Below are 15315 nucleotides of genomic sequence, written 5' to 3'. Positions count from 1 at the left end.
AAGTGGTGGTAGAAAAACGCCCTTCTTGCAAAAGATGTGTGCTTTCAGATGCTTTTCGAGACCTCAAAAACAAATTCTGAGGTCTCGAAATCAAATTCAACTATTTCAGAGGGAGTTGTTTCTCACAATGTTTTATACTATCAACACTCGTTACCAAGTAAGTAATGTTTGCTATTAATTTTGAAAAAGATATTACCATAAGTGAAAGGTCTATTATTGGCTGAAACAGCGCCCTCTTGTAATAACCCTCCGCCACAAGCCTACGATTTCGCTCGTCCCCAGCGGGCCTATCTGGTCTTAAGGCAAGGCGCTAGGGACGAGCGAAGCCTACGATCGGTTAGAGCGTGTGATGTTGAGAAATAACCGCAGTCTCAGACTTGAAATCAAGTCTATACATCCTGTGGGCCGATTTGCGACCTCTCGTTGATTGTAGCCGGTTGCAGGATACCAGTGACTTGGCGGGCACCTCATCCACGACGGATAGTTTGTCGTCTGTTTTACTGGAAGTCCTCTTGTTATGGAAAACACACGGTGAGAGATGGCTGGATGCAAATCATTCCATGCTGTGCACACATTCAAACTAATTTCAGCAATGCTTGTTGTGGTGGTTGCACGGACCGAGTGACAATAACAAGCTTAAAAACCCAACATCTTTCTGGAGGCGAATATGAATTTTCATGAACAAGGATTTGGAAATCTACGATTAATCTCATATTTCTCAAGCTTTAGTGACAGATAGTTGTGCCAAACAAATGGTTATGGATGTGTAACTGGTAGTGTCTAGCTGTTTTCGCAAAGGAAATAAGGTGAACCACAACATGGCAAGCCCAACGATGATGGCGAAAGTAAAGGTTGCCGTACGTGTACGGCCAACCAACAGGAGAGGTGAGTAATGGTTTGGTGGATGATGAATAATATTAAATAGAAGGAATATGGGTATAGGAAGTTTCCGTATGGCGCCACCACGTTTTTCATTCGGTATAAAAATTATAAAATAATAATAGAATAGTATCTTGGGTACTCCTACCCAATGAGGTTCGTTCCGACGTGGAGACACTAGCAGAACTAACCTCGTTAGTTCTAGGCGTCATACAGAAAGTTATCCCCTTTAATGTTGCCAAAGTCATTGAGGTAGATACTATATTATTATTATTTCATATCAAATGAAAAAGTGGTGGCGCATTATACAGAAGCTTTTCCTTCCTCTGTCTACTCTCCCCTACGCCTAGAACTAACGAGGTTAGTTCTGCTAGTGTCTCCACGTCGGAACGAACCTCATTGGATAGGAGTACCCCCCCTGTTGAAGCTTCCAATGGAAGTACAGTCGTCTGATAAGTACTTGACCACTTCTTGAAATTAACTTTGTTTGTTTGTTCAATCTCTTCAACATCTCCTTAACAAAAACTTGGATCAGCCGTCGATTTCACCAAACTCTTCCTAACTTAGGATTAGGCCTAATCTTAGGACTTAGGACGGGTTCAGTTCCGTATCAAAATACGTAGGACGCATTGAACCCATCCTAAGTTAGGACGGGTTACGCGTCCTAACTCGAGATAAGATTGATCCTAGCGTTTCGTGAAATCGGCTGCAGGTCACCTTACTCAAAATAATAAGTGAGAAGTCATAAACCCACAAGTCCTAGTGTCGTATGCGGGTAGCAGTAGTACAGTAGGCCTATCCACTGGAAAAAAAACCTAATTGTACTTACACAGATATAGGCTACGATATGTACTAGTAATAGCACATACTTTTGAAGAGGCTTCTAGAAAAATTTCAGGAAATATTTCCCTACCTTGTCACCACTTTTCCACAAATTTTTACCAAAAGGGTTATCAGTTCATACTGGTTGTATACTGGTTCATATTGGTTGTACTGTTATGAATCAGTAACATGCCCTCTACTGCAAACCCATACCCCAATTCTTAAAACTGTCTCATAAGGACACACAACAAAAAGACCCAACAACAGCCACAGAGCACGCAAATGAAAAAGTGGAGTGCGCCTAAAAGCAACATTGACCCAATATTTTTTCTTACAGTCGCAACTCCCTCCTCCAAGTTTCATTTCCTCACAACAACCCTGAAAAATTAATACCTACGTATACAACAATTTGTTGAAGTACAATTTCGCTAATTTCATTCCCTCAAAAAATCAAGATGACTGCTCAGTTATGTAAAGTATTACACATTCTTAGCATTTTACACAAATTTGTTTTGCCCTGGCGTTAAAATTTTTCAAGAAACATAATTAATAACACAGACAAACTTCAGAAAAATCGCCATATTTATTTGGTTTGGGTTCGTTGGTTTTGGGTGCTATTCTTACTGCACTGTATGAATGAAAAAATTGGCAATGTGAAAAGAAATATAATTTTGTGGGCTTGCAAATTTGAAGTGATCTGGAACTGGTCAATGATCCATAACTGTTCAAATGACTGCATTTGCCAAATTGCAACTCAATACTCGATACAGACCATTTGACGAAGGCCAATTGACAATAGGTCCCATTTACCACCCTAACCATAGGCCCACTCTGTGGCTGAGCTGATTGGCCACAGAAAAGTGGGGCTACCATTACCCTAGTGTGTGTAGAGTGTAGACCAGGTACATTTAAAATAATCAATTAAATTTTGGATTGATTTGGCCTCACTTCTTTCATGTTTCTTATTCTGAAAATGTGGAATGTCGCATTTTTTTAATTTAACTTAAAAAAAATAAAGGAAAGCATTTGGTATGATATTCATTCCATAAAAACTGGGTGTGAAATTAAGACTTTGTACACAACTGTAATGCCAGCGTGTTGTATAGGGGAACTTAGCGTTGGATAGCGAATCAGAACGACGATGTTTTGCTATTACTTTTCAAGTTTTTAAAAATGTCTCGTGCAAATTTGTTTTTGGGCTTCCGAAATTGAAATCAACATCGGTATGATTTGCATTGAATTTAATTAATTTTGGAGGGTAAAAACCCAATTTTTTTACCTTGAATATAATGGTTGACCGAACTTGCCTTATTGTAAGTTAAGTTTTAAAAATTAAGTTTATTTTAACTTTTATTTCTGAAATGTAGAGGTTGAATTGGGGTCCAAATCTTGCGTGGACATGGATGACAACCAGACAATTCTGTTGCCGATATCAACAAAGTCCTCGGATAGGTAAGAATACTACAATTTATTAACATCTTATTATTTTTCTGTTAACTGTTAAACCTCAGTGTGAATTTACATTTGTTGTTGTATAACTTGTATCATTCCCTATTTTAGAAATAGACAAACTCTGAACTGATAAATTTGACTGCGCAAGACTTTCTAGGGATTTGCATAATCTGGGCAAAATCTTACCACCATCTGTAAATTGTGCACACTGTATTTGTGTGGTTCATTTTGGACACAGTTCAGATTAATCACAACTCACAATACTGGAAATACAACTGAGTTTCTGTAATGTTCCACACATTAAACATTGGGTGGTTTGGATCCCTTTGTAAGAGTCAAATTCAAGTTATAGAGTTTATTAGGTCTGTTATTAGTCTGGTGACCAGTGTTTTCATGTGATTTTGTTTGTTTGAATGATCTTCCCATCAAGGGAACTCGGCAAACTCCCACTAAGGGATATAAACGCCAAGCTGTCAACAGCCCATCTCTCTCATAAAAACAAACATTGTTTTAACGTCTATGATTCTTTTAGTTTACATTTAGAAAAAAAAAGTGTAATTTTTGTATCATTTTTTTTATTAGGCCTATTAATATTTATAGCATTCAATACTAGACAATCATACAATGCAAGACAATAAACAAAATGACATGCGAACATCCAGCCAGCAACATATGCCATAAAAAAAAAAGCTCACTGCCTTTTACAAAAAACATAGAGAGAAGTTAAACGTACTATTTTTTTCATACAGCAGGTTCATTTAATAGTGGCAAGATTTCAAAATATATGATAAAGCATACAAACAAAATATGAAATTTCAAAGTTGTCACACACGCAAAAATTAATTATTAGCAGGTTCATTTAATAGTGGCAAGATTTCAAAATATATAATAAAACATACAAACAAAATATGAAATTTCAAAGTTGTCACACGTATGCAAAAATTAATTATTAGACACTCAAGGTTTTTGTATTGATTACCAACTGATGAAATGTTCATAGACAGTTAAAAAACAATTTTTGGCAAACTATAGATGATCCCTTTATAGAACTGTCCTCGAAATTGGATAATAGAATTACTTCTGTGATCTGCCCCTCCCCTTATCCTTTTTTGTTGTTGTGTGTAACACAATAGAATAACTGATTACAGTTGGTCAGGTAGAATGACTCTTTAATTACCTAGAAATAAAAAGAAAGGATCTGTTATAAAATCAATAATCCTTCAGCATGGAAGCAACAGTACATAGCAGATGTGGACTTCATCCTGTTTATCTTGCCAATGTAGGGATGTTTGTGTGTTATCATCAATACACGTAACAACTGACAACAATGGTACGTTCACAAACGATAACAATGCATGGAGTTCATATGAAACACTGCGAGTACGTGTACATGTAGGCAGTATGCTCATTTGCATAATATGTCCTTACATGTACAGGATAGCGCTAATCAGTTATATTGAAAAAAGGATTAAAAACAAACAAAGTATTTTAATAGGGTTAATTGTTAATATACAGTGTAATAAATGCTCATATGGTGGGTCCAAAGAAATTCTGTTGACAGTATTGTTACATGATTAATTATGCCACATGTACATTAACTTTAGGGACAGATCAAATGAGTTGGCAACTATTATTTCTTAATATTAATTTGTAGTATTATTTGGCAATAATTATATACATTTCACATTATCTATAGTTCATGCCAAGTAGGTCTGGGTAAATTTGTAATACAATTATTGCCAATTACAAATTAAGAAAGGACAGCTGCCAGTAAATTTGAGATGTACACAAATAATGTTGGCTGTAAATGCTTTTACCTTAAATTAATAATACAATTATTGTCAAATTAAATTAAGAAAGAATATTTGCCAGTAAATGCAAGATCCCCTGTACACACATGTCTGGTGGCTTTTCTTTTCAAATGCTGTATGTATACAATCTAAACAAAGTATGTCAATTGAAAAATGTGTGTTCATTTCTTTCATGGAGGTATGGCAATGGTATTGGCCTTGGTGTCCCTTCATACCATGTGTAAATTCACAGTATAGAATTTAGGATTTCCCAAATGGAAGTGCCTTTTGCAAACTGAATCCGGCCTTGCCCTGTCAAAGGTGAAACTCCAGGCCTGCTAAAATAATAGATTATTTTGATGATTGATAAGATAATAATTATACACTTGAATAAAATTAGCATTGGGTCAAAAGTCATACTAGTCAATAGGATTGTTTAAACAGATTTTAAACAGTAATTTCAGCAACTGAATCTCATCAAACTAGGCACCCACAATTTACAAACATGCACTAGACATTAAGTACCTTGAAAAGAAAATACAATGTACACAGTACATGTGTGTAACCCCTTTGGAACTTGGCCAGCAGGATGGTGAGAATCATATCTTTATTGAGCACCTAAGTGGTAAATGCAGTCTTTTCTGTAAACTGTGTGTTATTCTTCAAAAGTGTAAAAAAGTTTAGCAATTTTCTTTTGTTCCCTTTACCAATTTCTACCCATGATACATCTGCACCAGTATTGATTTGACGAATAATAGTAAGGTGAATTGCCCACAGTGGTGTGTGTGTCTGGCTCAAGACAGTTTATTGTTGTGTCTGGTCTCATGGGTCAGTGACCTCTATTAAGTGCAAGCAGTAGGCCTATCATTTGCATGGAACTGGAAGCTGAAGATGGTCTGGCTATTTAGAAGACTACTGTGTGCATACCACCACTCAGCCTGAGCTCAGTGGTGCATGTCTGTAATTTCGCTAGACACAAAAGAGTCTAACTCTGTTTGCTGATTAAGGAATAACTGGGATTAAAGACACCACCTTATCACAATGTGTGAAGACTTGGGTTCACTGCACTTTACAACTACACCCAGTACAGTGTGTCAATTGATTTTAATTGAATTGAAAAGTGTGTCCCCCCCTTTGCAATCAATGTCACTGTAATAAGGGATTCATAAATATCTCAGACAGTTTCGCTTTTCCTATTGGTGGTGAGCGGTCACGTGGGTGTGTATAAACCTTTGTTGATGACCAGTAAAAAGTGTTGAAACATGGGCGTGACACGCGAGCTTGCACCTGTTCTTATAAGACAGTTTCTTCATTTGTGTTTGTCGAGAGCGGCGGCTGAAACAGTTGTGCCACATCACGCGATATGCGCGACGTGCACATCATTCCCTTATAGTTATAAGGAGTTGTTTACCCAAGGGCGGCGGAGGACCTTACCATTTCATAGCTGGAGGGGTGTTGTTTGAAAGAAATCATTGAACAATTATAATTTTCGCATTTAAATTTAACTTTTGACCAAAAAGTGTTGATGTTTTTGACCGAAAAGGTATTTATGAATGGGAATCAAAGTGTGTTGAATCGGTTTTCAACTAGTGGTTTAAACCCGCTGAGGCCTGGTTCTTGGTTATTTACCTCGACTTCGTCTCGGTAAAATTATCAAGAACCAGGCCTCATTGGGATTAAACCACTAGTTGAAAACCTCCTCACCACACATTGATTCCCTTATTTTAATTTTAAGCCATTACAATGTATGTAATATAAACTATGGAGAAGTGGTGGCAGCTTTACTACTGGGTATTTAGCCACATTGAGAGAAATGGGACAATGAATCCCCAGCTGCGCCAAATTGTTCTGATAAAGCATTCAAGACAGCATCCTAAAGTGAACAAAATAGAACAATAATATTAATTTGGGTTTTTACACATGTACACCGATGTGTGTTAGCACTGTATACTCAGTACTTACCCGAGTTCTGTGAAAAAATACCACAGGCATATTACTTGGGTGGGATTCGAAACCCACGACCCTTGCAATTCTAGAGCAGTGTCTTACCAACTAGACTACCGAGATTACCCGCTAGAGCAGTGTCATACCAACTAGACTATCGAGATTTCCCGATAGTTAGAGGCAGTTTGAATCCTATGTTTTGGCAGCGGGTACCGCAACGAATACGATATGTTAAATTTGCATCGAGGATAAATAAAGCTATGAGAATGAACAGAAAGCAAGGAGTACCACAACCTCATAGCACACATTGGTTGTCTTGATATTAAAGGGTGAAAATTCTACTCTAGCCTCAGGCACTATCATTCATACACATTTGTCATCACACAAAACGTTTTTAAATCCTGACAGTCATAGGCTGAATAAATACTGACCAAGAGTTAGCTGAGTTGGCTGAGAAAATAGTTATTCAATCTGAGCCTGCAATTGAAGGAATTGGAGGTTTCCGGTGTATTAATAATAATCGGAAATCATTGTCAGTGCAGAATTTGTTTTCTCTTTATTGGATTAAATAACTATCAACGGCAATGCCAATGGACAATAAACGATATTTGAAATACATTATTAATTTTCTTTCATGTGCTCAGAATATGTTGTAACATGTACATAGCTGTGGCATTTGATCAATTAAATTTAGAATTAACTGTCACATGTACATTTACCATTTACACTTACCATGTACACAAGATGATATATTTACAGTTGGTTGTCTGCATTTTCTTAGATTTAATTTTGAAAACAACTTTAATTACAATTTTAATGACACTGGACACTATTGGTAATTGTCAACTTTTTAGACCCGTCTTCTCACTTGGTGTATCTCAACATATGTATGCATAAAATAACAAACCTGTGAAAATTTGAACTCAATTGTGTCAAAAGTGCCAGATAATAATGAAAGAAAAAACACCCTTCTCACACAAAGTTTCGTGCTTTCAGAAGTTAAGCAACAAATTCTAATTCTGAGGTCTCGAAATCAAATTCTTGGAAAATTACTTCTTTCTTGAAAACTACGCCACTTCAGAGGGAGCCGTTTCTCACATATGCTAATAAATATTTTGAGTAATTACCAATAGTGTCCACTGCCTTTAAGTACAATTTTAAGTACCCTTCTCCACTCTCTGCTTATTGCAAAGTACTACATACATACCACTAAGATAATAAATGACCTGGCATATAGAAGGAGTAGTAATTATGTACCAACTGTTTTCCCTACTTGGACTTTGTATTCCTACACCCTAATGTTCTAAGAGAATCCAAATCAATCGAGACACTACCTACATTTGAGTAATGGTCAAAATTACCCTCAGGGATCTCTCTGTGCATGTAGACGCATGGTTGACTTTTGATGAAAATCTTACTCAGCGTCGCACAGTCATTTAACTGGTGCCTGTACCTACGTACGTGAGCAGACTTAAAAATAACTGTTTTTCTCCTCTTTCTTTTTTACACGAGATGAGTTGCCATGGTAACTGGCTTTATTAGATGCATTTTTTATTATGAATTTATAATGTAGTCATGGTGTTTTGGCTGAATGATGCTTGGGTGTATTATGTGACATACAGTATTGTAGGCTTCCTGTCCGATTAAAGATAAATGATTGTACAAAAACTCTAAGATTCTTAAATGTGATTCAACCACATTGAACAAGAAGTGTAATAAGACGCCAATCAATTTTTAAATCTTAGTAGAATTAAAGTAAGTTTTTCAAGTCTCGCTCCGTTACAAAAAAATCTTTGTTCAACCCAAAATAATTTTACAACTTAACCCAGTAAATTTTATTAATTTTGGGGTTTTACCCATACACCGATGTGTGTTAGCACTGTGTCCTATTGTTCTAGAGTGCTCAGTGTCTTACCAACTAGACTATCGAGATTGCCTGGTAGCCAGTAAGTTTTCACAGTTGGTCAGTTTTTTATTATACTATTTATATTTAAGTAGACTTTCAACAGAGTGATAAAAATGTACTTAGAATTTCAGGTTTCATGGGACATGGAATGCAGGATAATTATGTTTTTTTTATAAAGTTAATTGTTTGTGTGTTTTAAAAATAATATAAACTATCATTCAACATTTAATTATTGTTGAAGGGGCTCGATAAAGAAAATACATTACTCCTTTTTGAGAATGCTAAAAGCACAAGTTCTACAAAATTCGTTTTAACTAAGTCGATTAATTGCAGGCCTGCCAGGGGAAGTTTTCTTTAAATAATCAATATTTATTTATTTACAAGTGGATACTTATTGAACAGTTTGTTTGCTACATTGTACTACAGGGAAATGCTATGCATTCCTGTCTGTATATTGTTATGCAAATAAAATAAGTGACCTGTGTGTATGAAAAAACTGATCCAAGTGCAGCAAAAACAGGATAGGTGAATGCTACATGATTTTGTACATAACCTTGGCCTGCTTTCTCAGCCACGTTTGTCTTTTAATATTTACTACTTTATCAATGGGAGAACCTAACTTTTTAAAAATTCTTCCAATTTCATGTTGGAACAGGTTCTGAAAATCGTAATGAATTGTGTCCATCATTTGAACAATCTTTTGAAACAATGTTTCACTTAAAGGCACATGACACTTTTGGTAACTTCTCAAAATAACTGTTAGCATAAAAACTTACTTGATAACCAACAATGGAGAGCTGTTGATAGTGTAAAAAATGTGAGAAGCGGCTCCCTCTTAAGTAACATAGTTTTGAGAAAGAGTAATTTTCTACTAAAATATTCGAATTTTATTTTGAGACCTCAGAATTAAATTTTGTGGTCCCGAAATCGCGCATCTGAAAGCACACAGCTTTGTGTGACACAGGTGTTTTTCTTCCATTATTATCTTGCAGCTTCGACGACCAACTGTATTCAAATTTTCACAGGTTTATTATTTTGTGCATGTTGAGATACACCAAGTAAGAAGACTGGTCTTTGACAATTACCAAAGGTGTCTAGTGTCTTTCAAAAGTTAAAAATAAGCCCAGTTTCAAGTTCATGTGCAACTGACTTAGCACTATTTGAAGCATTTTGATTTTTAGTGATTTATACTATGACATCATTCACATTTACTAACACTGGTTGCTGCTAATGTATGATGCAGCTATCACTGTTTATCTTTTTCATATCCATATCTCACTTTCTGCGACTGTAATCAATAAGTAACCAGACTATAGTCCAGATGTGTTAGTTCTAAAATAATAATGTGAGTCGTTGCTATTATGCATTTAAATAGACCATCCAGGACTACAAGGTGTAGTGTTACCGCAGCCCTGTACTGCATACATGTGTGCATCTGCCGGTACTAATTATTTCAATAACGTGTCAAAATAAAATGACTGTAGATAAAATAAAAGTGGTAATAACTATGTGAACGTTCCCTTTTATCTTGTGGTGGGAAGATTCCAACATAACGCACATGTAGGGTATGTGCTTGCCCCTTATTTGTGCAATAAATGAACATCAGTCTAAGCCCACCAAAGACTATCCCTCAGTTTGCCTAAAGGTACAAATATCTACAGTCACATGACACCCTGGCCTGCAGGACGGTGTGCAAGTCATGATTGGTTGGTTGATAATGTGTCTAGGGATAATTCACTGGTTGTGCCGGTAGTATGACCGGTAGACCGGGAGGGTTTGGGGGGGTTTGAGGGACTCGGTTTCTTGTTCAATACAGCATTAAAGAAAAAAAAAAAGTCTAAATATTGTCAAGTCCCATTGGATGCAATTTGACGTCAGTGTTTGTGAAGGCTTAATTGGAGTATTGAGTGGTGAATATTTAGAGGAGACGTCGTAGGTTGCTTACGTAGGCAGTCTTGTCTCTCCACTCCATACATGTAGATCAGTTACACACATGTAATTAATACTAAACCTGCGTCAGATATTCACCTGTATCTTTTCTTGTTAAATACATTGTAATTTTAGTTTAGTGTAAACATTAATTCAAGCTTAGTCCTTCTTGTTTTTTGCACTATTTGATGAGATACAACCTTTTTATCACACTATTTATAAAGTACAATTTTGTGTTTGTATCCCTTTGTTGACTGCAAGTACACAATATACTTGCTTACACTACACTATCTCTTTGTAGTGTCTTGGTTATCCTTTTTTACAAATAATCTGATCTCAGTTTTCCTTTAAGATCTGGGCCAAGTTTCATAGCGCTGCTTAACGGTTAGCAAATTTTTGTGCTTACTGTAGCAGACAAATTTGCTGAGGTGGAACCTGGGTATTTCACAGGTTAGCAGAAAAATTGGGCAGCCATATTGCGCGTTCACCATGGATTTGCATTGTGACATAATTTATTTTCGTGCGGTAAGCACCAGAAGGTTAGCATGCCTTTTCGTGTGCTTGGGTTAGCAGTGCTATGAAATGGAAATCGCACAGTAAGCGCAAAATCGGCCGCTAAGCAGGGCTATGAAATTGGGCCCAGATTTTGCTGGATTTGATGTGCCCATGATGATGGCAGTGTATTGTGGATGTGAGGTACTTGTAGTGTTTACAATACATTTACATGTAAACATGAAGTACCTGGTCACAGTCTGGCCATCTGTGCACACACAACATGATCATCAAAACATACAGCAGGTCTATGCTAACCAAAAGTCTGGTCAGTAAGTTGGCCTGGGATTGTAATTTATGGAAATTTGCCTATAAGGCGCATGTCCTTCTGTAGTATTTTGTACCCCCTCTGTTGTTATGTAAAAATCGCGTGATCTTATTCAATGGAAGTATGGCAGACGACATACGCACAGAACTTTCAGGTTTTTTAAAGTTAGCTAGGCATATTTTTGTGTTAAGTCTAAAAGGTAAGATTTTATACTAAAATGATAGATTATCTAAAATACATGTACCTACCAGAAAGCCATCGATTTGTTCCATATTCGCAGGAGAGTGAAGATAATATTGTATACTTTTATGGAAAAAAAAAATTGTCACTGCGTGTTGTAAACATGAAGTTATTCAACGGGAAAAGTGCATGCGTAAATTTTTGAAACGCGCATATTTGGGGTATCGGAGGATACATGTAATGAAATAATATAATAGATGTAAACACATTTACACAAATAAATTATGAGCAAACTTTGATGCAGTTGGTCTTCAAGGTTCAAGACAAAAAGCAAGCAGTAATTCACAGTGTCTTCAACGCATTGATTTGTGCAATTGACACGGGTCCAGATCACACGGTAGCAGAGATTTTCATGAAGTTTCACCAGATGCTCTAAATACTTGTCAATCAAATAAAAATATTTGTCAAGAAATAAAGGCAAAATTTTAGAAATATAGGCCTAGGTTATAAATGTAACTGATTATTGCTTTTTGCAAATAAATTACAGTGATACATGTTTTAATGCACACGGATGTCATAATCACTTATCTGTGCTTCATTTTGCGTATTACCATTGTGCTACAACTAAGAAAACAGGACCAAGGCTATCAGAAAGAGGTTAGAATAATTAATATCTATAGAACTACAAAAAGAGAACCATAAACACCATTTTGTTGATTTATCCTTCACTTTCTAAAACAGTCGTTAGCAAATTTATTTCACCTTGGCGTTAAACACATGTTGGTACATTTATGCACAAGTGAATACACACTGCAGGGGTCGAAATTAAGTGTTTTTTCATGGTAGTCAGCAGAGCTAGTAACTAAGAATTGTTAGTAGCCTTGATGAGTTTTTGGTAGGCCGTATAACACATCACGACTTGAGTCACAGTACAAATTGGTCATCAAAAGTAATTCATTTTACAATACCAAGTAGCACAGTTCAAATTTGTGCTATATTTTCCCACTAGCACGCCAGGCTATAAAACTGGAAAAATCAGTAGCCCGGCTGTAAATCTGGTAGTCAAGGGCTAGCGGGCTAGCGGCTATTGCGACGTCTGCATTGTAGGTGCACCAACATGTACTGTGCTGTACACCATACAAACAGTAGTACCCACTGCATCACCACTAAAATCAAGGCAATTTTACCCATTAGACAAATGAGATGGGATGTACCCTCACTCTACCAGGAGTGGGCTAGACTGTTCATGGACCAACCGCTGTATAAATATTGTTGTTATTGGAGCGTCTCGTCTCATGTGACCAATGTGAGGGGTAGATGCTTGTATAATGATCGTCCAATGGGGGGAGGTAGGGGGGTGGGAAGGTGAATTAGGAGTTCTGCATCTTAGCATTAGGGCTGACAATGTCATAATTGGCATCAGCGTTGGGGAGGGGGAGGACACATATGTTATGCATTTTGGGACCAGCAGGATGGATGGGTAGGTTTTTAATAATATTGGGGGGGGGGGATTAGTGTATAATAACATTTTATCTCCAATATTGTATGTTGGACTACAATCTAGTAATGGAACAAGTTTACACACACTACTCAGATACCTAGCTTCTTGAGTACTCACTCAGTATGTTTACATTTGTATCATTAGGTTGTGCTTAATTGTTTACAAATTCAAAAAAGGATTGAGTTGCCCCTCCCCCCCTTCACCTACCCGTAGTGATGGTATTTTTCATCAACCGTTTTTGTTGATATTACCCGAAGTGTTGTGTGGTACTGTGTTGTGTGTGCATGGACGACCAGCAGGCAACCGTACTTTATGATGGTTCTGTTTACCACACAGTCACAATAAAAAATGCAGCACCATGTGGTTAGGTTCATACGTGTTTGTAAAATGTGATGATCGATCACGATCACGATCACATTCACGTGAAATAATCTATTTTTGGGATTTTACCAACCTAACCCTTAATTATTGTGACAAGGAAACTTTTTTTTTTTGCCCGCCTGGCGGACTAGTAAAGAAAGGGTTTTGACTCCCATGCCGCTCTTTTCACTGGCATTTGGTGAATGACGACTTTTAACTTCTAAACACTGATTGACATTTCTAGACAATTGACTATAATTGACCAACAAGTTATGCGACATTATTGCCACAGCAACAACCACACTGATTTCCTTAACCGGTTCCCCTCTGTCTCTTGCCTCATTGCATTATACTCCCATAAGAAATGCTCCCCTACAGTGAACCATCTGCATTTCACTTGATCCCAGTGAAGGCAAAGTCTGCAGAAACCTCAACCATTTACCTCAGAAAAACTTGGAATCAATAGAAGCTATCGACCTGCCTAACACTGCCTCTCGACTTGCCTGCAAATAGGTCAAGCCGCTCTGCAAAGGCTGGAGCGCTGTTTGTTCATCCTATGAGATGCTACATGGATTACCATACAAGCTACATAGACCTTTATCACGCTGTCACCATCTTGGTCATGTTCCCTGTTTCCGATAACAGTAATGAATGCTAACATTCATTGCACAAACATGGCACCATACTATTATTTCTTCCAGCCTCAGTTTGGTTACAATGAGTTGGAATGGAGTTAAATCAAGATGGCCACACTGTAATAATGAGGAATAATGTGGATGACCACTTTTTAAATCCCAAATCCAAGATGATATACAGTTTTGTTGTTGTAAAAATTTAATCTAGATTCTCCCCTTTTCCACACCCTTAAAAAAGAATTTGCACATAGCGCGTGCACACTAACATTTTGGTTGGCAAAATGACGGAACATCGCGCTGTTCTGTACACTGCTAATGGCTGTGTGATGCAGATGCAAGTGCCCATCTGCTTAGTGAAAAAAACTTTAGCAAAATTAGCGTATTTCATAAGAAGGGTCCTTTGCCTGGGTCTATTGCCTGGTTCCCCACTCAGAAAAAGATGAGTCCAAGCTGCACAGAGTGTCAATAAGGGAGGAGTAGCATTGATTGTTGGCAGCACACTATCCCCTCATGACATCAATGCATGGAAACTCAAGTCAGCAAGCTTCTATCTAACTCAATAGTCATTTGTCCCTTGCTAGTTTGTAGGTTTAGTGTATTCAGATGGAGATAAAGGTGAAACAATTCTCTTTGTTTGGATCTGAAAAATTATCTTCATTCTCACTCCACTTAATTTACTGACCTAGTAAAATATCATTGGAGGCATTGCATGGTGAGGTATCAAAATATATTTGGTTTGCGGTAACACCATGTGTGTGTCTCTAGCCAGGTAGAGTTTGTTCTTTAGAGAACTTTTTTTCCATATTCTACTACTGCTGAGTAGATTTATAGGATCGTTCTGGAGACTAGAGCAAGATAGTCGAAACGTTGAGTAGTGTAGTGCTGGGCGAATAGTGAAATTTTGTTATTCGGATACCGCTGGCCAACTATCCGAAATTAACCGGATATTCGAATAGCTTTTTCGCCGCAAGAGGGCGCTATTTAAAAAAATTTTTTTTTGCCGCTAGAGGGCGCTGTTCGTTTGTGAATGAGATCTTATTGGCGGATTGATATTAGTTTTAGACAGTGTCACTCGGTTCATTCATAAAAATGACCGG

The 15315-nt window shown here is 37.2% G+C and overlaps 1 protein-coding gene across 5 annotated transcripts in view; it reads left to right on the top strand.

The window, feature by feature from the left end:
* Positions 1 to 489: 489 nt before the first annotated feature.
* Positions 490 to 15315, top strand: part of LOC139950010 (kinesin-like protein KIF13A) — a 121562-nt gene continuing 106736 nt past the window's right edge. For all 5 annotated transcript variants that reach the window (XM_071948632.1, XM_071948629.1, XM_071948631.1 and 2 more), the window contains exons 1-2: positions 490 to 885; positions 3069 to 3153. In XM_071948632.1, coding sequence (XP_071804733.1) covers positions 819 to 885; positions 3069 to 3153 — 152 coding nt within the window. In that variant the 5' untranslated portion in view covers positions 490 to 818. The remainder of the gene's footprint in view (positions 886 to 3068; positions 3154 to 15315) is intronic.

Source organism: Asterias amurensis, chromosome 17 (genome assembly GCF_032118995.1).
Source record: "Asterias amurensis chromosome 17, ASM3211899v1".
Classification (NCBI taxonomy): Eukaryota; Metazoa; Echinodermata; class Asteroidea; order Forcipulatida; family Asteriidae; genus Asterias; species Asterias amurensis.
This window is presented reverse-complemented; position numbering and strand designations above follow the sequence as displayed.